This window comes from Centruroides vittatus, unplaced genomic scaffold, assembly GCF_030686945.1.
Source record: "Centruroides vittatus isolate TY-2023 unplaced genomic scaffold, ASM3068694v2 contig_1159, whole genome shotgun sequence".
In the NCBI taxonomy this organism is placed as follows: Eukaryota; Metazoa; Arthropoda; class Arachnida; order Scorpiones; family Buthidae; genus Centruroides; species Centruroides vittatus.
In genome coordinates this window covers 2411893-2438289 of record NW_027120745.1, presented here as the reverse complement: position 1 = coordinate 2438289, position 26397 = coordinate 2411893, and the positions used below count along the sequence as shown (strand labels likewise).

Below are 26397 nucleotides of genomic sequence, written 5' to 3'. Positions count from 1 at the left end.
CTATAGGCCGTCGGAATTCTGTCATTAAACCCGAGGATGGCCTATGGTAGGCCGAAAACGTTAGTTTTCAATAAAACTATCTCGGAAACAAGAAAGGTATGTTGTGATAAGTTAACATTATCTTTGAATTTGTATAATTATTTGAAATTTATCTTCACAAAAGGCAGTAACAACAATTAGTAAACATTCACTTCTGATCTATTTTGTTTCTGGGGAACTATTATTGAGCCATTATCACTCAAACACAGACTTCTTACAAGTTTAGTAGCATAAATTAAGATTCTATTTACCCTAACTTGAAGTATATATCATCACACATAAATGACCAACAAAAATATGATGTTTTAAAAATTATAACAGAAAATTCATCTGTTGTAAAAATGGGGAGTCAAAGTGAATAATTTAAAGTATGATTTATTGTACTTAAGTTTCTATTTTAATTTATTTTTCAATAACAAATCCAGAATATTTTTATTATTTTATGATTAGACAGTAATCATCCATTGAATATAAATATGAATTAGAAAATGGTTGAAAGATTTTGCTTGAAATTCTTAATTTAAAAATTTTAAATTAAAAATACCAAGTACATTAAATATATAACATGTTCAAATGTAAATCAAATATGTATTATGGTTAATAAACAAGGGATTATATTTTTTATGATTATTTTATATTTTTAAGAATTTATCCATTCAATTAAAACATGAACAAACATATGTAATTATGTATTAAATATTTCTTTTAAGTTAAACTTATATATTAAATCGAACCGCTAATTTATTTTTGTTATGATTATATATGATAAAACATGTTACATTATAATGCTAAATTATTCATATCTGGAGAAAACTGATTTTTAATATTAAAATAGCACAATTCTAATATATTTGTTTATGAAGATTGAAAACTTAAGTTCTACTCTACGTGCTATTATTTCTCTACAAATTTCTAAATTATTAATTAATGATGAATAGTATTCTACTTATCTTTATTGCAAAATTTATTTAATTATTTATACATGTATAGCAGAAGAAATAACAAAGTTAATAATAATAATAATTGTATTGACGTGATGATGTTCGTAAACGTTAGTAAATCGTTATTATTATTAAATTTATCAATATATCAATTCATTTTCAACATTTGTTTTGTATTCAAAAATATTTTATATATATAATTTTCTCTTGTAAACATCTGTATTTTACTTTTTGTTCTAAATTGATTACTTATTTAATAAATATAATGTTTATATAAAAATTTATTACTTTTTATACATTGCTTTTTATAAACAGAGATTTTTAACTAACACAAACGATATGAATAACAATTGAAATAAATACTTGTATACAAATAAAAACTATATACTTCTTATATTTCATACGAATTCTTAACTGAATTTATTTCTTCGTCGGTATATTTCCTTGATGAGATAGCAAATTCTATTATTTCGGATATTGCTGAAAATAATTAAATTAATTATTATTAATGATTTTATACAGATATTAATACAATAACACAGTTCTAATCTTTAGATAAAATTAACATATTAAACTTGAACCTGGTTTAAAAAACTTTATAAACAAAGATAAGTTGTTAGTATAATCAATGAATGAATTCATCACACTTTTAGAATGTTGAATTGTATCTCATTATTTTATTTCATTGGATATGTGTACTTGCATGTACAAATCTTTCACATGAATATGTAATCTTTCATTAATTATGGCTGTTAACAATACATTGCATTTTATAGAAATTTTTATATTTTATTTCTGTATTCTTATTTTTGCCTATACATGTATTAGATTGCAAAATTATCCTACCATGACTTAAATTTGAGGCTTTATATTGTCTATTTTTTTTTTAAATGGTTTGTTTTAATCTCTCTATCACCAAGAACTTTTTTACTTCAGTTTTTCCTACTAACAAAATAAAATTTCTGTAAAAAATTTTTAAGCTTTAGAAAATATAGCTAAAACCTATTAGATGTAAAGATTCATTAACTTATATTTATTCAAAGTTTAAAAATTCATTGTTTGTAAATTAAATGTATTATATGTTTATATTTGAATAAATGACAAATCATCTATTATGATTCATAAAAATAATTAATAAATTAAAAGGGATAATACATAGGTGGTACTGCATTATTTCTGTATGCATAGGTAGTTATTGTTTTAATTCCTTAATGCAGTTTTATTTTTCTTTGAGAAGTTATTAAAATATATTTAAAACAATTTTTAATAATTATAATATATATTTAGATATACAGTAATAATATTAAAAAAAATATGTTTTTCAAATTGAAAGACATTACTTTTTCGGTAATTATATTGAAAGAAGCTACATAAGAAGTGAAGGGGAAAAATTACAGTACAGGTACTTTTCACTTTACGACCTATCTGCTTAACGACCAATCGAGTTTCGACCTGAAATTCGGGGAATCCCCTTTATCAGCTTAAGTGTCGGTCAGTGGCGAATGGTGACATGCGCACTAAGCGTACTGTAATAGGCTTGCACGTACTATAATAGGCTAATAGCAAATTATAATAGTCTTTTTATGAATAAATTTGAAGTTTGTTGCATAATTTGTATAATTTTACAACGATCCTATATTCCAAGAGCAAGCTTATCGACCAATTCGCTTAACGACGTAGTCGTCGGAACGGAACTCGGTCGTAAAGTGAGGAGTACCTGTAATTCAAACAGAAATTAGTTGTTATTAGGATTAACATAAATCTGTATGTCAATCATCCTAAAAATCTCCTTCTAATGTGATAAAAAACTTTTGGTTTGAGAGAACTCGAGCAGTTTCTAATTCTTGTTTTTGTTAAAAAAAAATTCAAATTTAAAATAACTGCAATAAATAGCATCTAAGTATTCCAATTATATTCTGTTCTATTAATAAAACAATTAATTATTCATTTTCATATGAATTAGATACCTTTTTTCTCATTTGAAGATAAAAACATGGCTAAAGTTTTGAATCTTCCAACTTGAGTCAAATTTTTCAGATATAAAAATGAATCTTCATTCCTAAAAATTAAAACCAAATTTATATTACGTTTTAACATAGTTTATAACTTCTGCACATGTAAATATAAATTTAAGCATTTTTTTTAATATAAAAATATACATACTCATTAAGATGATCATTAAGAATCATAATTACATTTGAAAATATATCCATTTCCATTGACTGATGAAATAACTTTGGAATGAGTTCAGGAGATAATTTCTGTTTAATAAAAGAAAACTATAATTAATATATTATAAATATGTATAAAAGGTTTAATTTAATTTTCATTTAATGAACATGAAATTCTTCTAAGAAAAAAATTTTACAAATTAAATGTTTATTTTACTCATAAGAAGCAATAAAATATTTTACTGTAATTTCTATTAAGATCTAAACCAAACGCACATTAACTTTAGTAATTATTGTTTCTAAGAAGTGGCAAAATTAAAGCAATATTGAACGTCAGTGACCGCTGCCACCAATTGCCTCTGACCTTAACAATTAAAATAAATCATTGGTTGAATCTGTCATCAACATTGAATGTTGCCTTAACTTTTCCTTCTATGAGAATCTCTGCCTTAATTATTTCATTATACTTTTTATTAATTGATCTTTTTAATGTACCTTCACAGGAAAATTATCACTCCGTAATTTGAATTATTCTGTAGTTATTTCTTAGCGATAAAATAAATATTGCATTATGTATGAAATTTTTATTGAAAATATTTATTATAGGATTTAATGCTAAATGTCTTTATTATTTAAGAAAAGAAATGTGAAAATTTTTATTTTTTAAAAAGTAAAATGTGATTATAGTACAGTATACAGAATTGCATACAACTAAAACTGTAAATTTATTGTAAAATTTATTTATTAATAAACAAATGAAAGACTTAAATGATAAAATTTATTTGAAGACCTTAATTCTGATAAAAATTGCAAATTCTATTAATTCCTAGAACCTATAAAAAAAAAGTCAAGTGCTGAAAAACTATATTTAAAAATTTAAATATTGCAAAATAAATTGAAAGTTGTTTTTTGATGATAATATATACACAGAATATGTTAAGGTGAAATTATTTCTAATTCATTAAGTTACTTAAGGTTGCTTATGAATTGCATTTACATTATATACATCACTTCGAAATTTATTTAATGTAGACTAACTCTATTGCACCCGTTTTACTACTTAATTTCATTTAAAATAATTAGAAGCAAATGTAGGCCCAGTTTGTTCTTGCTGTAGTGGTGCTCCTCTCTGCCATTCTGGCTATTGAATTTATCCTCATCCAGAATAAAAATGCTGATGGTTGGATGGCTAACCGGTCAAGGTAACAGCCTACCACTCTGGGGACCAGAGTTTGAATCCAGATAGTTGATAAATTCCCAGGAATTTTTCAAGAGGCTGGTCCATCCAGATATGTTGGGCCTTGTTCCTCACCACCCACCAGGCCCACAATGCTGTGGGCCTGGCTGAACCCATAATGGACTTGCTAAAAGAGGCCCTCTTAGTGCCCCTCTTAAGAGAGTTAAAAAAAAATACAAATGCTTCCGAAAATAACTTTTTGAATTGATGTTCTTTCATTGATTTCCAATTAGGTTTTCATTTTATGCTATTAACAGAAACATTATTGTAAATTAAATTTTTGGTCAGGAGAACCGGAATCATTTCTTTCAAATAAAATGGCATCTAAGCAAAGAATCCAATGGGTAGATGAGAAAGAAACAAAAAAGATGTTTGACTAAATATCTCTACTTATATCTGATTTAGTATTGTCTACTCAGGTATTCATTTCTACATGAAAAATTAACAGTGAAGGTATTTACACAAAAACTGTATATTTAGTAATTCAGAACAAGTCTTACATTAATAAATTTTATGTAAATAAATTTATTTATTTGTAATCTAACAAGCAAATATTTTATTGAGTTTAACTAGTGTATAACTCACATATTACAGGTATAGAACCACAAGCAGCTAACTCTAAATTTTGCAGTTTTTCAATAATGGAGTATTTCTATTATATTCAGCATATTTATTTGGACCATAGGGATATGTAAAATTTCAAATGATACATAAAACAGCACATTCTGGTTGGTCCAATTTGAAATTGGACCAACCAGAATGTGCTGAACTTTCTGAAAATTATGATTTTACGATTAGCTACTTATGTTCTATATCCATGCTAAATAACTTTAATAAAATATATGGCATAATAATTGAAATTTTAAAATAAACTATTACTTAAATATAACTGTTTTTTACCTTTAAATATTTATATTGTAGGTCTGGATAATTTCGAAGTGTTTGCCAATGTGCATAGAATTGATAAGCTGTTTGTGGTTTAGATGGAATTGCTGGTAATTCTTTCCGAATGTACTTTGTTGTTTCAGGGATGGATGTGTTAGAATTTTTAGTTGTAGAATTATTTGTTAATGAATTAGGAGATGTAGTTGAATTTTCTTCTACACTTTCATCGCTATCGCTTAACACTTCTTTAATTTCTACCTTTTTCAGTGGTTTCTAAAATTGAAAATTCAAACGTTATGTAGCAAAACTATATTTTTAAATTGAATAAATATCAGAAAAAAATTAAAACTAATGAATTAATAATTTTTAATTCTTTCTGATCAATTGCTGAAATTTTCTTATCTTAATACAAAAACTATTGTTATGAACTTAATAAGATTTAAAGTAATATATTACAAAATAAATATGTTAAGAACATATTTTTGTGATACTTTTTTGTAAGAATTAAAAATTATTATTTGCTCATTCTAAACAGAGTCATTATTTTATTTGTTTACTGTATTATTATTCAAATAATAACACAATTATTAAATTATCAACATTCATCAGCTCAATTTCATTTATTGATGTTTATGGCTTTCTCTTTATCCTATTAATCAATGGATTTTTTTAGAGGTTCTGATCTTCAAGCATCACAATTTCCAGAAGAAAAATAGAATAGAAAATATCTTCAGATGGTTAGCAATGTTTCTTTTCATAATCTATAGAAATTTAATATTGAGCGATTAATTCTGAATATTTCAATAGAACAATTTCATCTCAGATTATTCACAGAGTTCACTACAGGACCGACTTTCTGGATTTATGCTCTTTTACACCTTTTTTTTTCTTTTGTTTTGTTATTTTCTACTTACATAAACCACTCTGTAGATATAAAATTTAAAAAGCTCTAGAATACTATACAATATATGGAAATCTCTATTAATATTTCTTATCATTTTAAGATCACAGTATAGTCAAACCTGTTTTTATGCGGGGGATAGGGACCGCATTAAAAAAACGCATTAAAAAAAATCTCACGAAACTTCACGAATGGCTGTAAATAATAGTTTTCGCAACACAATTAAAAAAATAATTTTTTTATGCGGTCAACAGGGACCGCATAAAAAAAGTCTCACATAGAAAATAACTCAGAACCGTACGAAATAGAATTTATTGACAACAGATGTCAGCACTTGACTGCATCGTCTGGTCTATCGTCTGTTTTACATATTTTTGTCCAGGTGGTGTTTTGTTGACTTAAAAAGTAAATTATTTCATTTTTCGCATATTCATGCAATAATATTACTATAATAAGTGCATTTATGCTATAATAAGTTTATTTAGCTATAATAAGTCAACGTAAGACATGACGAATCGCACGAGACTAGTCGCCAACTATACCGCACAAATTAAAAATTCGCATTAAAAAAATCGCACAAATAAAAATCGCACATAAAAGGAGCGCATAAAAACAGGTTTGACTGTATATACAAAATGCCAATTAAATAATGATATTGTTACTATAAACAAACACAAAATATTTATTTTTAAAAAGAAAACTATTTACACATTTTCAAAATAATTGCCTGCTACCATTAAACACCACTGACATCGACTGTGGAGATTGTCAAAGGTGCACTGGAAGTCCTTAATTGGGATGATGTTTAGTCACTCAGCCAATGCCTTCTGGATGTTTGACATGTTATCGAAATGTTTGTTTTTTAAAGCAAATTTTATTCAAGAAAATAAGAAAAGTCGGCAGGAATCAAATCAGGCAAATAGGATGGATGTTGAATGACCATGGTTTGTGTGGAGGCCAAAACTGTATAACACAATATGAGCAGATGCATTATCATGCAACAGAACCAATTATTGTTAATGAATAATTCATTTCTCACTCACTGCATTTACAAATAAAATGATAACGATATATAACGAAACTTCAAAGATATTATAAAAGCTTTTGAAATATTCTTCAGCTATTAATCTTTTATCACTCCCCATTTATAGAAATAATTTTATTTATATTTACAGAAATATACATATTACTATTCATTAAGCTCTTATACTACAGCGAAAATTCTTATGATAAAACAGTTCTAAACATATAAAAAGATCTGCAACTTGAACACAAACTATATGGTGTATTTTCTCGGACACATGGCAAATTTCATCACTAAGTTTTCTTCAGTTGATACGTGTATTAAGTTTTGTACACGTTTCGGGCTGTTGACGCCCCTCTTCAGCCAACTTTAATTCACAGATTTTGCAAACATAAAATTGTTTTAAAACCTCTCTGTACATTAATTAATTTTTATCATCTAGTCGATCTTTTCTCATCGAGGCCAGAGATTCTGTTGTACAAACGAATTCTTATTGGTTTTGTTGCGTATGACTATTCATTTACATAGTGATGTGGTAGATGGGCCACCTCGTGGCAATCTTCTGTTTATAGGCATTAATTTTTATTTTATTATTTTACATAAAAATAATAATTTACTTTTTAGTTTATATAGAAATAATTTACTTAGTTCCAATTTATAATATGCTGAGCCAATTTTCGTTTATTTTTATACTAAAGTTTTTAATTAATTTTCTGAAGACAAAGTCCTTTCCGGAACATGGGACCACCATTTTTAAGTTCCAAACATTACACTTTTGGCGACTGACCTTTCCTTTTAGGCTACTGGCCGCCAAACAGTCCTTTAAAAACACAAACATATATCCAATTAAAAATATTAACATTTGTAAAGAAGCAGGAACTGGTAAAGTACGGACGTCTTCTATTCTCCATCATGCCTTCTTGGGGTTGGTTCGGCTTTTATCTACAACGAAATAGGCGCTGGTAAAATGTAGATGAGGAAAGCTACCCCCTGGCGACGATATTTTAAAGTTATATTCGTTAATTTTCGTCCGATGGCGATAATTATGTTTAATTAATTTTCTGAAGACAAAGTCCTTTCCGGAACATGGGACCACCATTTTTAAGTTCCAAACATTACACTTTTGGCGACTGACCTTTCCTTTTAGGCTACTGGCCGCCAAACAGTCCTTTAAAAACACAAACATATATCCAATTAAAAATATTAACATTTGTAAAGAAGCAGGAACTGGTAAAGTACGGACGTCTTCTATTCTCCATCATGCCTTCTTGGGGTTGGTTCGGCTTTTATCTACAACGAAATAGGCGCTGGTAAAATGTAGATGAGGAAAGCTACCCCCTGGCGACGATATTTTAAAGTTATATTCGTTAATTTTCGTCCGATGGCGATAATTATGTTTAATTAATTTTCTGAAGACAAAGTCCTTTCCGGAACATGGGACCACCATTTTTAAGTTCCAAACATTACACTTTTGGCGACTGACCTTTCCTTTTAGGCTACTGGCCGCCAAACAGTCCTTTAAAAACACAAACATATATCCAATTAAAAATATTAACATTTGTAAAGAAGCAGGAACTGGTAAAGTACGGACGTCTTCTATTCTCCATCATGCCTTCTTGGGGTTGGTTCGGCTTTTATCTACAACGAAATAGGCGCTGGTAAAATGTAGATGAGGAAAGCTACCCCCTGGCGACGATATTTTAAAATTATATTCGTTAATTTTCGTCCGATGGCGATAATTATGTTTAATTAATTTTCTGAAGACAAAGTCCTTTCCGGAACATGGGACCACCATTTTTAAGTTCCAAACATTACACTTTTGGCGACTGACCTTTCCTTTTAGGCTACTGGCCGCCAAACAGTCCTTTAAAAACACAAACATATATCCAATTAAAAATATTAACATTTGTAAAGAAGCAGGAACTGGTAAAGTACGGACGTCTTCTATTCTCCATCATGCCTTCTTGGGGTTGGTTCGGCTTTTATCTACAACGAAATAGGCGCTGGTAAAATGTAGATGAGGAAAGCTACCCCCTGGCGACGATATTTTAAAATTATATTCGTTAATTTTCGTCCGATGGCGATAATTATGTTTAATTAATTTTCTGAAGACAAAGTCCTTTCCGGAACATGGGACCACCATTTTTAAGTTCCAAACATTACACTTTTGGCGACTGACCTTTCCTTTTAGGCTACTGGCCGCCAAACAGTCCTTTAAAAACACAAACATATATCCAATTAAAAATATTAACATTTGTAAAGAAGCAGGAACTGGTAAAGTACGGACGTCTTCTATTCTCCATCATGCCTTCTTGGGGTTGGTTCGGCTTTTATCTACAACGAAATAGGCGCTGGTAAAATGTAGATGAGGAAAGCTACCCCCTGGCGACGATATTTTAAAATTATATTCGTTAATTTTCGTCCGATGGCGATAATTATGTTTAATTAATTTTCTGAAGACAAAGTCCTTTCCGGAACATGGGACCACCATTTTTAAGTTCCAAACATTACACTTTTGGCGACTGACCTTTCCTTTTAGGCTACTGGCCGCCAAACAGTCCTTTAAAAACACAAACATATATCCAATTAAAAATATTAACATTTGTAAAGAAGCAGGAACTGGTAAAGTACGGACGTCTTCTATTCTCCATCATGCCTTCTTGGGGTTGGTTCGGCTTTTATCTACAACGAAATAGGCGCTGCTAAAGTTTTTATTTATACATTCCTTGCTTTTTATAATTTCAATGCTTTCTTTAAACTTTCTTTTATATGTTTCTTTTTCTTTATGAAGGATTTCTACATTATCTTTATCTATTTTGCAACCGTTTAGAGTACAATGGTCATGAAAAACGGAATTTATTCTATGATATTTTAAGTCGGCTATATGTTCTTTTAATCTGACTCCCAGTTTTCTTTTTGTTTCTCCTATATAGTGCTTATTATTATTACAAGTACAAGGGATCTTATATACTACGTTTTTAGCTTCAGTTATTGCTTGTTGGTTTTTCAATGGGTTGAGGTGTTTTAATCTGTTAGACAGTTTTTGGTATGACGGTGCAAGTTTAAAGTCTAGTTTTTTGATTTTTTTGTTAATTTCTTCGTATAGGCCTTTGATATATGGGAAAGCAGTATACTTCGTATTATTTGCTTGTTCATTGTTATGTGGTATTTTTGGAGTATTTAATTTAATTTCCCATTTATTTAATAGTCGTTGCGGGTAGCCCGCTAAAAGAAATTTCTTTTTTAATTCAGCTATGTCCTTATGTATATATAACTTTTGACTTGTTCTATGTTTAATCTTAGAGTATTCCATTTTAAATATATTATATTTGATATGCAGTGGTATATTAGATTGATATCTGATTGTTATGTTTCCCGAACTTGGCTTCTTGAATGTTCGAAATTCTAAACTCTGTTTTAATCTTTTTATTGTGATATCCAAATAGTTAATTTCTTGACTGGTTTCTTCTTCTACTTCTACTTTGAATTTTATTGCTTCGTGTATGTTATTGATTTGTTTTTTAATTCCTTCTATTGCGATTTCTGCTTTATTATATATTAATAGAATATCATCAACGTATCTTTTATAGAATTTTACACCTCTTATGCTGCTAAGTTGTGTAAAATATCTATAAAAGATACGTTGATGATATTCTATTAATATATAATAAAGCAGAAATCGCAATAGAAGGAATTAAAAAACAAATCAATAACATACACGAAGCAATAAAATTCAAAGTAGAAGTAGAAGAAGAAACCAGTCAAGAAATTAACTATTTGGATATCACAATAAAAAGATTAAAACAGAGTTTAGAATTTCGAACATTCAAGAAGCCAAGTTCGGGAAACATAACAATCAGATATCAATCTAATATACCACTGCATATCAAATATAATATATTTAAAATGGAATACTCTAAGATTAAACATAGAACAAGTCAAAAGTTATATATACATAAGGACATAGCTGAATTAAAAAAGAAATTTCTTTTAGCGGGCTACCCGCAACGACTATTAAATAAATGGGAAATTAAATTAAATACTCCAAAAATACCACATAACAATGAACAAGCAAATAATACGAAGTATACTGCTTTCCCATATATCAAAGGCCTATACGAAGAAATTAACAAAAAAATCAAAAAACTAGACTTTAAACTTGCACCGTCATACCAAAAACTGTCTAACAGATTAAAACACCTCAACCCATTGAAAAACCAACAAGCAATAACTGAAGCTAAAAACGTAGTATATAAGATCCCTTGTACTTGTAATAATAATAAGCACTATATAGGAGAAACAAAAAGAAAACTGGGAGTCAGATTAAAAGAACATATAGCCGACTTAAAATATCATAGAATAAATTCCGTTTTTCATGACCATTGTACTCTAAACGGTTGCAAAATAGATAAAGATAATGTAGAAATCCTTCATAAAGAAAAAGAAACATATAAAAGAAAGTTTAAAGAAAGCATTGAAATTATAAAAAGCAAGGAATGTATAAATAAAAACTTTAGTATAAAAATAAACGAAAATTGGCTCAGCATATTATAAATTGGAACTAAGTAAATTATTTCTATATAAACTAAAAAGTAAATTATTATTTTTATGTAAAATAATAAAATAAAAATTAATGCCTATAAACAGAAGATTGCCACGAGGTGGCCCATCTACCACATCACTATGTAAATGAATAGAGTCATACGCAACAAAACCAATAAGAATTCGTTTGTACAACAGAATCTCTGGCCTCGATGAGAAAAGATCGACTAGATGATAAAAATTAATTAATGTACAGAGAGGTTTTAAAACAATTTTATGTTTGCAAAATCTGTGAATTAAAGTTGGCTGAAGAGGGGCGTCAACAGCCCGAAACGTGTACAAAACTTAATACACGTATCAACTGAAGAAAACTTAGTGATGAAATTTGCCATGTGTCCGAGAAAATACACCATATAGTTTGTGTTCAAGTTGCAGAATAAGCACCGGCACGGTTTCATAAACACTACAATATAAAAAGATGTTAGACTGTATTAGCTGTAAATCTATTACTTAAAAATAATAATAAATTATTTCATACATTATTACTATACAAAAATATATATAAACAAAATAGGTTTAAAATTACACAGGTTTTTGTCAGTTTAACTACAAATTTTATAGAATAAAAATTAATTAAAAATCAAATAAATCTAAAAATGTCTTTTCACAAAATCAGCAGTAAGCAAATAACAAAAAATTATAATTGAAAGAAGTTTCATCTTACCTTGGAACGTAAATGAGGTGGTTTATATATAGGTTTGACAATACTTTTGTCTTCTTGACTAGTTTCTGTATTAGATTTTTCATCACCACCACTAGGCCAAATTGCTTGATTAATTTCTTTTTGGTTAGTTTTCTTCATTTCTTGATCTTTTTGATTATTTTTTTTAATTTCCTATTAAAAATAATTATTATATATCAAATTTTAATGCATAAAAAATCAAATAGATGTTTTAATTTTAATAATCAATGATCATATAAATTTGTATAAAAATAAAAATGTCTTTTGCTCTATTATTGAAATATAAAAAAAAATAATATACAAGATGTACATAAAGATAATTTACTACTTTACAAGTGAAAGAATATACATTTGTATTTATATTCAGGAAAATACCAATATTTATTTGATGCATTAACTCAAAAATTAACATGTATACAAGTTATGCACCGCCAATGCATTATCATGCAACAGAAACCAATTATTGTTGATGAATCATTCATTTCTCACTCACTGCATTTACAAATAAAATGATAATGATATATAACAAAACTTCAAAGATATCATAAAAGCTTTTGAAATATTGTGCAGCTATTAATCTTTTACCACTATTATTTATGCACAAATTGCTTCAAAGATGTTATAAAAGCTTTTATGCGTTGGGCATATTCAGTCTGCTTCAAAATATAGTAACACATACGTCAGCCAATCAATATTCCAATTCTGTCCATACTTGATATAGCATGCACCAGTCTACAGTGACAATAACATTAGTTATTCTGGTCTTCAATATCCTCTTGGTCTTTGACCTACCCCTACAAAAAAGTCCAGGGATATAATGTTGAGAGACCTAGAAGACCACAGAATTGATCTACCTCTGCCGATCCAATGTTCTGGAAATGTTAGGTCCATAAATCTTCTCACAATCAAAGCCCAATGTGGTAGTGAGTCATCTTGTTAGCAACTGATTGTAATTTAAACTGTCTGCCAATTGTGTCATCAGGTATTGCTCTAGCATATCAAAGTAACTATGTGCACTAACTGCCATTTTGGTAAAAAAGGGATCACTAATGCAGTCAACTATCAAATAGCTAAGTTATATATTAAAAACAACAGAGGCTAGAATGATAACATATACAATTGTGTTTGATAATTGTCTGCAAGTAGCATAAAACTAGTAAAGTTGCCCAAAGCTAGTATAAGATTGAGAATCATCACCTTGTTTGCTTAATTCTTTCTTAGTCTTTATTTCAAATATGTTACTTGCCCACTTAGTAGTAAAAAAACAGACTTTTTATGAACATAATCACATTTGATACTTACTATGAATATAACTAAAAGTTAAAAAAAAAATCGAAATTGAATTATCAATTCCCCTCTATTTGATGGTATATATAAATTAAATTTTATAGTTTAAGAGTTCAATGCCCATTTCCGTAAGGTGAAAATAAAAAAAATATCGTTAGAGTTCATATAAGAGCCATTCAAAGTTTGCCTGTCAATTTGTGCGGATTCTGGCTAAACTGGCAAACATAGGGTCTGTAAAGTACTTTAAAAGCCTTCATCTCATATGTATAATTGTGTTAATATTTTACTTTATGCTTATGAAATCTTTAATTAATTGCAGAATACAGTAAAATTTTGATATAACATTTAATGAAATTTTCAGTATTACAAATTTATCTTAAATCTCCTGCCAATTTCCTATTCAAGATATGTTGTTAATTTCCTATTCAGCTCAATGCAAAAATGTTTCAATTTAATAAATACAATTATAATGAAATCTATAAATGCATAACGCATTCATTTTTGTAAAATGATGAATATTATGTCAAACAATCTAGCAACACTAATTTTAATCCTTAGTTAGTTTTGTTTGGTGCTATTACTCTCATTATTTATTTTAAGTTTACAAGAGAAAATGAAGAAAAACAATATTAGAAGACATGCAAACAAGAATTAAATAAAAATGTGCACCAGATGGTATACTGCAGGGGTGGCCAACAAGTCGATCGCGATCGACCGGTCAATCGCCAAGCCAATTTTGGTCGATCGCTAGCGATGTCTTGACTTAATGTATTATATTTGTAACCGAACGCAACTGTGTGCATGCAGTTATGACTCGACTCACAAGCAGTGAGTGCACTTCATACTGAAACAGTGTATAAACATAGTATGTATTTCACACTTCCCCCTCCTCACTTAGACTATGCCTATGACAACAAGTCGATCGCAACACATTTTTATGATAAAAAGTAGATCTTATGTGCACAAAAGTTGGCCATCCCTGGTATACTGTACTGTGGCATAAAGTACAGGATTTTGTTGAAAAAAACTTTGATTAAACAAAACTTACAGACTTCTTTTAGCAGAAAATAATGACTTCAAGCAGCAATAACATAACAATTAGAAATGCAGGATTCCAACTAATCAGTACTCCTGTTTTGCTATTTTAGACATTTGCTCACTCACGATATTTTTGATAACTTAATTTTTTATTACAGAATAAATTTTTATTCTGTATTTAATACAACTTATATTCTGAAAATGTGAAATTTGGTTCTATAATAAATAGTAATCAATAAATTGCATTTTTAAAAACTTTTTTTACTTCAAAATGCAAGCATTTTTTTACCCTTGCATTTTTGATTATTTCAATGTAATGAAACTCGCTATAACAAGAATATTTCAATGGTTTCCACAGTTCCATTATACTGACATTTTACTATAATAGATTAATACTAAAACCAAAAAGAAAATAGTTATTAAAAAGTAATATTGTTTCGTTATCAATTAAGTGTGTTTTATTGCTATTACTTGTATCATTTCAAAATCATAAGTTTTTAAAATATAGACTGATTATTAACAAACCTTTTCAATCCTTAATAATTCATTTTTTGCTTGTTTATTATCTGGATCTAATTCTAAAACTTTTTCAAAATCTTCTTTAGCTAATTCAAATTTCTTAAGTCCAAATCTAGCACAGCCTCTTCGTAGATATGCTTTAACGTATGTCGAATCAATAGAAAGTGCTAAATCACAATCGACTTCAGCAGCTGCTAATCTGTTAAAAATTAATTTTTATGTTTTAAAATCCTTAATACTTTTTAATAAATAAATATATGACAACTCAAACTATTATATATTTGATTTTTTACATTTTTACAATAATTCATAATTATTCTACGTTAATTCACTAACGTTTTTTATTAGTACAAAAGTACAGTGACTATAGTTTTGTTAATTATAAACTGTAATAATTAGCCAATTATCAATACACTTTTTTTTATGTAATATGATTTATTATTTTTCATTTTAATGTTTTTATGAATAATTTCAATAGTAGATACAAAAATATGTATAGTTAAAAGTATTTTGCTCAAATTTAGATAGTTGTGAAATACTTATATAGTTCTATTAAAAGACAGCATTCTAATTGGAAAGCAAACTCAAAAATTATATCTAGACCAATATTACTAAATAACAAAAACTTCATTTCAAAAACCATCCTTTAAACTAATCTAAAGAAATCATAACCTTTTAGACATTAAATTTATATTAATAATAATAATAATAATCTGCTTTACTAAAGCTCATTTATAAATATATCAAACATCGTGAAGCCCGATATGTATATAGAAACATAACCAAACAATCATCTTAAATAATCGGGCTATAACTCTGCTACTTTAACGATTAATACTAATTAATTTGCTACTAGAGGTAGACATTAGACACCATCTCTTTACTAAATTAATAATTATAATTTTAATAATTTATTAAATAATTTAGAACCATCTGGAAGAAAACTGACCCGAGGTGGTGCTTGAACCTGCAATCTCCGCTTGTGGTGTGGTGTGGTGTGCTTGTGTCGTGCTCGCCAGTTGCACCACCCAGACCTCAAGCAAACCTTCGCTTCCAGATGTATTTAAATTTAGATATAACCTTACGCTGTTAATCATGCCTAACATCTACTTCTAGTAGCAAATTACTTAGTAATAATCATTAAATTAGTGGAGTCATAGCCTGATTATTTAAGGCGATTGTTTGGTTATGAAGCTCATTTGCATTGAATAATAGTTTCTCCAGTACATTCAGCCAATCAAGTCCATTGTCAAGTCCATTGTCAGTAAGGATGTGGGTATCTCCTGACAATGATTATGTAAAAGTACAAGAGAAACTATTTGTAAATGTAAGTAAACTTCAATAAAGCAAATTTTTATTTTAAGAAATTGCTGTTGTTTTTATTAAATTTGTATTATTATTATTATTTACTACACTGATAATATGTAATAAATTTAACATTTTCATGATCTAATTTATTATCTGTTAAAATTACATTCTTAAATAGAATTTTTAAATAGGATAAGTTGTACTTTAAAAACTCAAGAGTTGTAAAAGAAAAATAAAACCTAATCTTCAGCTGTTTTGTAAAAATCTGCCTTATAATTCTGCTGAAATGAATTCTTTAAAAATCCATACTGTTATCTGTATCAAATGCTTACTTTCAGGTAGCCAATACTGTATTAATCTACATATCTTCCTCATACACACCGGGGTGTATATTAGATAATTACAACTTACTTGAGCCTGTGACCGGTGTGAAAATACTCAATTCAAATTAACAAACGTTTTCCAGACGCCTTCCGTGTCCTTCTTCAGGTTAAAACCGCTGGATTCTATTTTTTTAAAAACGCCATTCCAAACTTTTAATATCGTTCGAATTCGTTATTAAAAGTTCAGAACGGCGTTTTTAAAAAAATAGAATCCAGCAGTTTTAACCTGAAGAAGGACACGGAAGGCGTCCGGAAAACGTTTGTTAATTTGAATTGAGTATTTTCACACCGGTCACAGGCTCAAGTAAGTTGTAATTATCTACTGGTATTGTATTAATCCTGACAAATTAAATTTATTCAAAAGATTAAAAATGAATACAAATTTTATATTTGTATTTTTAACCAATTTAAGTGATAAATTTTTTAATAAACAGATAACCTACACCAATTTCGTAAATATAACAAAATTGCAAATAGTTGTCACAAATGTTAATTTAATAGTATACACAAATACAAAAATAAGCATTAATAACTGTTACAAGCATTTTTTCTAGCTCATCTTCCAGTAAAAATGGAACAGAACATATACTCAACAATAATGTTACAGTATAAACTATAGTATTATTATCCAAAATATTATCCTTGTTACAAGAGAGCAATATATTATTTTGATTAGTCTGCAAATAATAAAACTATTGCATTTTAGTCATTTATTACTAATACATCATAAATGTTTATAATTTAATTTTTTAAATTTACAATAATGTAAAATTTTTTCGCTTGCATATGTATTCTATGTATAATGTGCTAAAAAAAACTCTTTTCACCCTCTGGGCACTAAGGCCTTTTTAGTAAGCTCATTATGGGCTTGGCTAGGCCCACAATGGAGTAGCCAAGTGGTGAGAGACAGTAAACCCCCACATATAGCTAAAGGCTGTTCAAGTTTACAAAAGCATATATATAACAACATACATATACTAGATTGTAAAGAATTTAGATATTTATAGAAAAAGTCAAAATGACTGGAAAATTTGTTTTAAAACAGTGTTCTTCAACCTTTGGAAATTTCCTGCTGATCTAAGAAAAATTATCATAATTATAATTATGATTTATAAATCATAATAATATAAATGGTTTTTATTTATTTTTTATTATTGTAATTGTTTAAATAAAGTTTATTATAAATCAAAATTTTATTAAAATTATTAGATAGTACTATAATTACTATATAACAATAATAATAATAAAAGAATTTATAAAATAATTACATTTATGCATGACAGTTATCAAATGAGCATCGGTCTCATAATAATCCCCCCTTTACATCCAATGTTACACTTAGTAGGTGTTGAGGTATTCTTATTTTACTGCACGCGCACGACTTGAGAGCGTGTGATTGACATGCAAAGGAAAGCAACACCATTGTAATACACAGTAACCGGTGTCTTGCTATGGCCAGATGCGGGTGATGGTTGCACACATCACCCGCATCTAAGCAGTTTAAGTCTAAGAAAATTTATCTTTTTGTCTTTTGCTGGTCCGCAAAATATTATTCCTATTTTTGCTGGTCCACAGGTGTAAAAATGTTGAAGAATGCTGTTCTGTTTTTTGTGGGTATATAAGTACAGTAACCAAGGGAATTTCGTCACAATCATTAGAAATAGATGCATTAGCAATATCTGACAATATGAAACTTTTGAAAGAACACATTTACATGCTGTTGTTCTATTACTTCAAAAGTGAGCAGAATTCAATGAAGGCTCACACTCTCATTTGCAAAGTGTTTATTAAAGCATTCATGGGTAAACAAAAATCAACCAGATGTTACAAATACCAAAGGGCCAATAACACTAAAGAAGTCAATGATTTTCATTTGGCATCATGATGGAGCTGCTTCCAACCAACATCACTGTCATGAAAGAACTTATCATTTGAACACCAAGATCGAAAAACTTCATCTGAAAATTGACAAAGTTTGATAACACCAAAACAACACACCAGCACATAGAGCAAAGATGGCCTTAGAGAAGCTGACTAGTGTGAGCTGGGAGGTTCTGCCTCATCCACCTTACAGCCCAGACTTGGTGCCAACTGACTACCACCTACTTCACACCCTGCAAAACCATATTGTCAATACACAGTTCAATTACGATACCAATGTAAGACTGATGCTCAAGACTTTCGTCAAAGAAAAATCCCAGTAATTTTATGTTCATGGGATTGAAAGTTTGCAGCAAATAATTCAAGCAAGATGTGATTGATATTGATGGTGATTACTTACAAGGCTAAACTGTAATCATTGTTAATTGTCAATGAAGTCTTTCAAAATGTCTAAATTTCATATTCACAGCCTGATATATATGCTTGATATATATAAACATAAATATTAAAATACAATTGGCTTACTAATAAATAACCATAAAACAAACTCACTGGTTTTTCTTTAAAAGTGCCATTGCCCGATTTGCAGGCAAGATAGCATTAGTGGGATCATTTTCAATTCCTATTGAATAACAAGATATTGCTTCATCATATTTCCCTTGTTTAAAATATTCATTTCCCTGTAAAAATATTGATTTATAAGCATATTTATTTTATGATAAATTTAATTTTTATAACTATATGTTTCTATATATCTATTACATATATAAAAGCATATTAGAAAAAGAGAAAGCATGAATGACAATTCTCATAAAAGCAGAACAACTTAGCATAACAATACAATATTCAACTATAATATGATTTCATAATTTTTAATACAAGAATTCTCATTTAAGAATGCTTGTATTAAATGATAATACAGAAATAACTAGGAATATGTTGCTGCTATATGCAAAGTTGTATCTTGCTATTCTAATGAGAATTAGTCTTTAATTTAATTCCTAATCCTATTGAAAATTAACAGATGATAAACTTTTACAGATCATCAGTCTGTAATATCAAATCTATTTCAATAACTTTCTGATTTATTTTCATAAAGTGTAATAAAGTGAATGTAGAATATAAAACAAAAAAGTTAAGTTGCTATGGAAAATTTTAAAAAATCACCAACCATTTTACCAATTAAAAATTTTTTTTCCATTACTTCAAATTATTTATTGCAACAATTAATTGCCACTAATTAATTCAGGTGCTGGTAGCCTTATCAATTTGGAGTTTGGAAAGCAAAAGTAACATGTTAAGCTGTCACTTAGAAACTAGAATCATAAATACATTCACAACAGCCATAAATGAACGAGTTAAATTTGGTACAAGAGCTAGGCATTAGGTGCCATCTCTTGTTAAAACTAGTAATTATATTTTAATTTAGAATAAACTGGAAGAAAAGAATCGACCCAAAGCGGGACTCGAACCTGCAACTCCCGCTTACCGTGCGGACGCGTTGCCAGTTATGCTATCTGGACCTCCGTTCCGATCTCCTCTTCCGGTATATATAAGCCAAAGACATAACCATCGATGGCTATTATGGTGCCGACTGGGGACGCATCCGCGCCCACAGCCTGCAACATCCACACAGGCAGCTCAATCGGCCATCACAACCCCAGCAAGGCAAAGATATACAAATATACATCAACAAAACCCGATGATATAAGTAAATACACTCACAACGACCTAGCTGTTGTACCAAATTTAACCCGTTGCGAGTATATTTACTTATATTATCGGGTTTCGTTGATGTATATTTGTATAACTAGAATCATTTTTCAATAATTTTTTAATGAATAATTCCAAACAACAAATTTGATCACGATGCTTAAAACGTATTTCACAGGTTCTGTCATATCAAAATTTAGCTGAAGCATGCTTTATGATTCAATTTCACTATGAATATAGAAATAAGCAGACTAAGATTTTTCTTCCTAGTATTACATTTTTATTACCACTTTAATAAAAATATCCAGAAGTGGAAATTTATATTAAAAATCATGCTTATTTTACAAAGGGATTCAAAAACTATAACACACTCACAATGAAAGTTTATATTAATAATAAAACTCTGAGAAAAACTGCTATAGTCATTCTTCCATCACATTATAGAATTGTCGTAATAGTAATAATGTTAAAAATAAATATTAAAATCAAACATTTATTAAGAATTCTAAAATTTTTTAATTAAAAACAGATTAATAATTACAAAATGTTGGATAATTACCTTATCCTTTTCTAAAAGCGCTTTTTGTTTCCTCCGTTCTGTTTCTAATTCATCGTCGCTATTATCGGCATCTTCGCTAGTACTTGAATTTTTATCATCGTCAATTTGCTTTAATGCTTCATCCTCAAAAAATTACAAATTGAAAATGAATGAATAATTAAAAATTTTTAAGATTGAATTTATTTTGTAAGAACTTTTTCCATGTAAAAAAAAAGGTATTAAAAAAACAATTTGAAAGTTTGAATATTAAAAACTGTTAATAAGTTTAAAGTAAAAAAAAATTAAATCGTGCATTTCAAAAGTCTGTTTTACTTAAATTTAAGTATTGCACAATGTAAATTTACTAAAAGTCAAATTAAAAAATAACAGTAATTTTAAATTAAGGCTGATTTTAATCTCTTTTGTTATGCATGTATTCTATTGAGGTTCTCGTGCAAAACCAAAGATGTTACAATCGGCATTAAAATTAATTATAAAATAAATATTTCCTTACTACATCAAACTTATCCCATGAAGAATAATCAAAACTTGAAATTCTTTTATTCTTTGCCACGCTTCCATTATTATTTTCTGTTACGGCTTTCTTTTTGTTTTTTCTACGTTTCGAAACTTGATTTCTAATCGGTGGTAATTTCTACAATAAATGCATTTAAAAACTTCGTGATTCTGTTTGTGTTCGATAACTTTACATAAAATATTTAAAAATTTTTAAATATACCAAATATTCAGTTACTTACTCATCATCGGATCACAATAATAATTATTTCAAATAAAAAACAGTCTTTTCTTTATTATAAAGTCATACAAAAACTTAATTTTAGCTAATTGTATTGAAATTTATATTGTTTATTTATGATTTAAAAATGCATTTCGTCTTGAAATTTTAAGATACAACAATCTCCTTACTAATGCTTCTCTATGTACATAAATATTTCTAAAAATTGCCTCAATGAATTTAATTTCTTAAAAAAATTTCAATAAGCAATAAAAATATTCGCATCACCACAAAAAAAGTTTTGCAATTGATGTTATATTTGCAAATAATTAAGTAAATTGATCGGGACAGTTCCGACAAAGATTGATTCTAGGGAGACGATAAAGTTTCGAGCTCCAACAGTAGCCCGTAGAGAAAGATCCGTGGTAAGAAGAGATTTTGTCAACTCTCGAACTTTTTTGTCATGATACGAACATTTTTATTGTTTGTTGAAATTTTTTACATTGTTTATTATACAGGTAACACATACAACAGCTTTAAAAATAAAAATCTATTGTATTATACTGTAGTTCAGGGATTTCCAATCTTTTTTATACTGCGACTCCCTTTACAGGCTGTAATTTTTTTGCGACGCCCTTCTAAAAGAAGATACCTGCGTGTAGCTCTAGCAGACATTAAATTTACTTTATTATTTAAAAAAACTCCAAAGAATATAGAACCTTAATAATTATTATTTATTAGAAAACATAACAGTACAATTAATTAGAAGGATGAGCTTGTGTTTCTGAGCATACAGTATTAATCATTTGATCTTGTAGAATTGTAATAAACTGTTAAATTTCATTAAATAAATTTTTGTATTTACAATTAAAATCAAAGTTCAAATGAACTTTTTTTGTTTACAATAACAAAGCAAGGCCCATGACAGGGCAGCTGAGTGAGAGATGAGGCCAGACACATCCAACAAATCTCAACTCAAAAAATTCCCAGAGCTTTTTCTACCCATCCGCATTCGATCCCGGATCCCATAGAGTGGTAGGCTGCCACCTCGACCAAAGCTTCACCTATTTGGTACAGACCCATAAATTGTAGACCCAATGAAACCTGCTTTGAGCACAAAAGAAACATCCTATTAATGCTCACAGGAAGGAGAGTTTTTAAAAAAAATTTACTTTAGCCACATTGGCCACTCACTTGGCATAGTCACAGTTAAAAGTACTCCAGCATTTACGCACTCAGTTTATTGAACTCATGGCCAAGCTTTTATATAGTACAGTGGGTAATTGGTTAACGAACATAATCCGTTCCAAGACTTTGTTTGTTAACCAATTATCAATTTACCGTAGGCTTTTATGGGAATTTGATTAATTCGTTCTGGAGACCCCAAAAAATAAAAAAATATATACTGTCTTACTACATTTATTTATATGTAATAATAAAAATACATATATACAAAGTCTTGCATTTTTATTAGTCATGTTTTTCCGTTTGTGGTTGTTAAAAAATCTGTCCAATGTCGATTGCTTTTATCTCTTCTTTAGGATACTTTGGAAGTAATCAATACCAATGTCATTGTAGAGATCCCCAAGCTTATTAACCTTATTCTGGTATGGATGCCATTTGGATGACCATTGTTCTAACATTCTCCCACTTCTTCAAAAGATCCTTAAGAGCAGATATCAGCATTTGTCCTCTTTAGCCTTCCTCTATTTCAGAAGAAAACTCATCTTGCCGAGTTTCTTGGCGTTCTTCATTTAAGAGTTATGAAGTTCTGTTGTCACATCAGTTTCAGGTTCTATTATGAGCTCTTCAATGCTCTTTATTACTCCTTTAGCTGCTTGAGTTTTTTTGATATATCTTTCTTAGCTAAGATTGTGCCTACTGTAAACCTATTCGAGCCATACTGCCTAGCAACATCAGACATCTTCTGTCCATTCTCTACCTTGGCTATTTATCTCTTGCCTTGCCTGGTTTCTACAGTGAGCACAGTTCTTGACACACCACTATTTTTAGGCTCCATAATATTATCAGTTTCTTTCTTAAATAAAAAGTCCAGAAACGCACTTACAAAAATTCAGAGAACAAAAATCGACTAGCACACAAAAACATTACGTAAATTCGAGGCCCGGACGAAATTCGAAATCTGGTATTAAAACATTAACAAATATATATCTGACACGACAGTTAAACTCTCGCCATTCAAAATTTAAAACCGACGCAAAACTTAAGTATCGACTCGACAGTCTAGCGAAGACCATAAAAAATTATTCGTCAGAAAGATAAACAAAAGGCCGGAATTACAAGGGAGCGTTTCAAAATTCGAAGGAATACCACTCAATCGATACAGAGTCGAGCATCGATGTCGACGTCTCCCGCGCTCCAAAAGGTTTCAAATCGTTACGCGAAGACAAGGGAAAATCAATCGGTATTTGTCATTTTCCGTCGTTTCTTTTTATGTTTGTTCCACGAAACATTCGTCGTCCGAACATAAAAATCTTTCTCAAAAGCGTTTGCTATCCGAACCGTTCGTCACCGATCACCCACCGCATAAGAATAGTAGTATATTCACTTCGGGTTGGCCTCGAATAATCAGGGTTCTACCGTACTCCATTTGGTTAATGTTACCTTAGGTGCCAAGATGGCGGCTCGTCTCTGATTCCAGCAAGAAAACAGTGGGACGCACATTCTAACCTAACCTAATCAATTCTAATAAATTACCATAATTATCTGCAACCAAATTATTATTATTTTTTTTTTTTTTGTGGTTTTAGGTCCTTTACCGCTCTGAGAGCACAAAAAGGCCAATCAACCAAATTATTAGAATAGGTTAGGTTAGGTTAGGTTAGAACGTTCGTCCCACTGTTTCCTTGCTGGAATCAGAGACGAGCCGCCATCTTGGCACCTAAGGTAACATTAACCCTTCATTTATACCACATATTAGAAAATTACCAAGACTCGAATAATTTTATATAAATTATAAAATTCAAAAATAAAATTTTGTAGTATTTAACATTCTTAATATTAATTAATAAGTAAATCAAATTTTGATGTGTTATATAAACCACGTGTTATTACGACATTCTTTTTTATCTATCACTCTTTGTATACTAACTGATGAAGTAAAATCACTAGCAATACTTGAATCTAAGCTTTTCTTTTTATTTTATACATAGATTTTTAATTACGTAATATAAAAGTCTCAATTCAAGACGGTTGGGGCCTTATCACAGCCGTAGATCATACTCGTAGGAGATAATATATTAAAATAATCTGTGAAGAAAGCATGTGTAAAGCGTAAACAATATAAAGAATAGAGTCAAACATTACATTTTCATCGGATAATTTCTGGATATTGAGTTCCCGATCTTTCTTCTTTGCATCCGTTTCCCAATTTTTTAAATCCCTGAGAAAATCTTTTAACTCTTCGCTATTTTCTTTCGCTTGGTGCTGCACGCGAATAAACTTATCCTCCTCCATTTCGTCACGACAAACACTAAACTGCTAATAATCTCGACTACAGATTGAAACGGTGCTTTTTAACCACGTGATTCCTAAAAGCTTATTTCATTGGATCGTACAATAATATAATAGAAATTTTACTGTGTCATTTTGGCCAATTCTAACTAAATTCCTTTACGTTTTAATAGTATTTTTAATAATAATATAAAATGTTTAAGTGTTTAATTGCTTTTAATCGATTTATTTTCAAACTCTATTTTGGAATGGTGTTGCCATCTATCGACAATTATTGATAACTTTTTCATCTATACTACGCTAGTGTTATAACTTATTATATTTATAATTTAAGTTTTAGTCTTTTAAATAAGTTGTAAAATTTGAAATAAATGATTATAATAAACTGGGATATTTCGTGGTTCTATATTTGTTATATATAGTTTTTTTTTCCTCCGAAAATTCTCTAATTTTGTAAGAAAAGAACTTTTTAAAGTATGCATACGAGGAGATATTGCGATATAAAACCAAAGAGAAAGGTGATGCAGACGATGTAACGTTTAATAAGATTAAAGCAGATTAACAATACTCGAACAACTGCATTCAGAAGGTAGAACGAAACCTTTAGAATACAAACCTTTGGTCATTTTGTCATAAAAGAAATTTGATTTTATATACCTATTGATGGAAGCTACAAATAATTGTACAAAAACCGCCATTTTTCGTCAATTTTTCATATTTTTGTGACAGTTACTCGCCAAAATATAAGGTAAATTCTATTTAAAATAATTTTGTAATTATTTTAAAGGTAGTATTTATAATGATTTTAAACTTTATTTTATTTAAGTGCGGATGGAAATATGGCCTACAAATGTTGAAACGGGGTAAGGATCGCCGATATTGGGGATGTGAAATGTCGCCTAGAAGTGATGTTATTAATGAAAACGTTTTATTTTATATATTTAGTATTATTTTGCTTTATTTTTCAAAACAGGTAAGTCTCGAGAGTTAAGAGAATAACGTTTTATACGTGTTTTAAAAAGATATAACATTAGTTTT

The 26397-nt window shown here is 29.0% G+C and overlaps 1 protein-coding gene across 1 annotated transcript; it reads right to left on the bottom strand.

Annotated features, from left to right (window-relative positions):
* Positions 1 to 1243: 1243 nt before the first annotated feature.
* LOC136980748 (RNA polymerase II-associated protein 3-like) lies at positions 1244 to 25402 on the bottom strand. Its single transcript, XM_067276944.1, has 10 exons — positions 25213 to 25402; positions 21664 to 21804; positions 21171 to 21293; positions 19451 to 19578; positions 15333 to 15525; positions 12465 to 12635; positions 5289 to 5546; positions 3144 to 3241; positions 2948 to 3039; positions 1244 to 1460 (listed from the first exon to the last, which is right to left on the bottom strand). Exons 1-10 carry the CDS (start codon positions 25360 to 25362, stop codon positions 1372 to 1374), a joined length of 1443 nt encoding a protein of 480 aa, XP_067133045.1. The 5' UTR covers positions 25363 to 25402; the 3' UTR covers positions 1244 to 1371.
* Between the last annotated feature and the right edge of the window lie 995 nt (positions 25403 to 26397).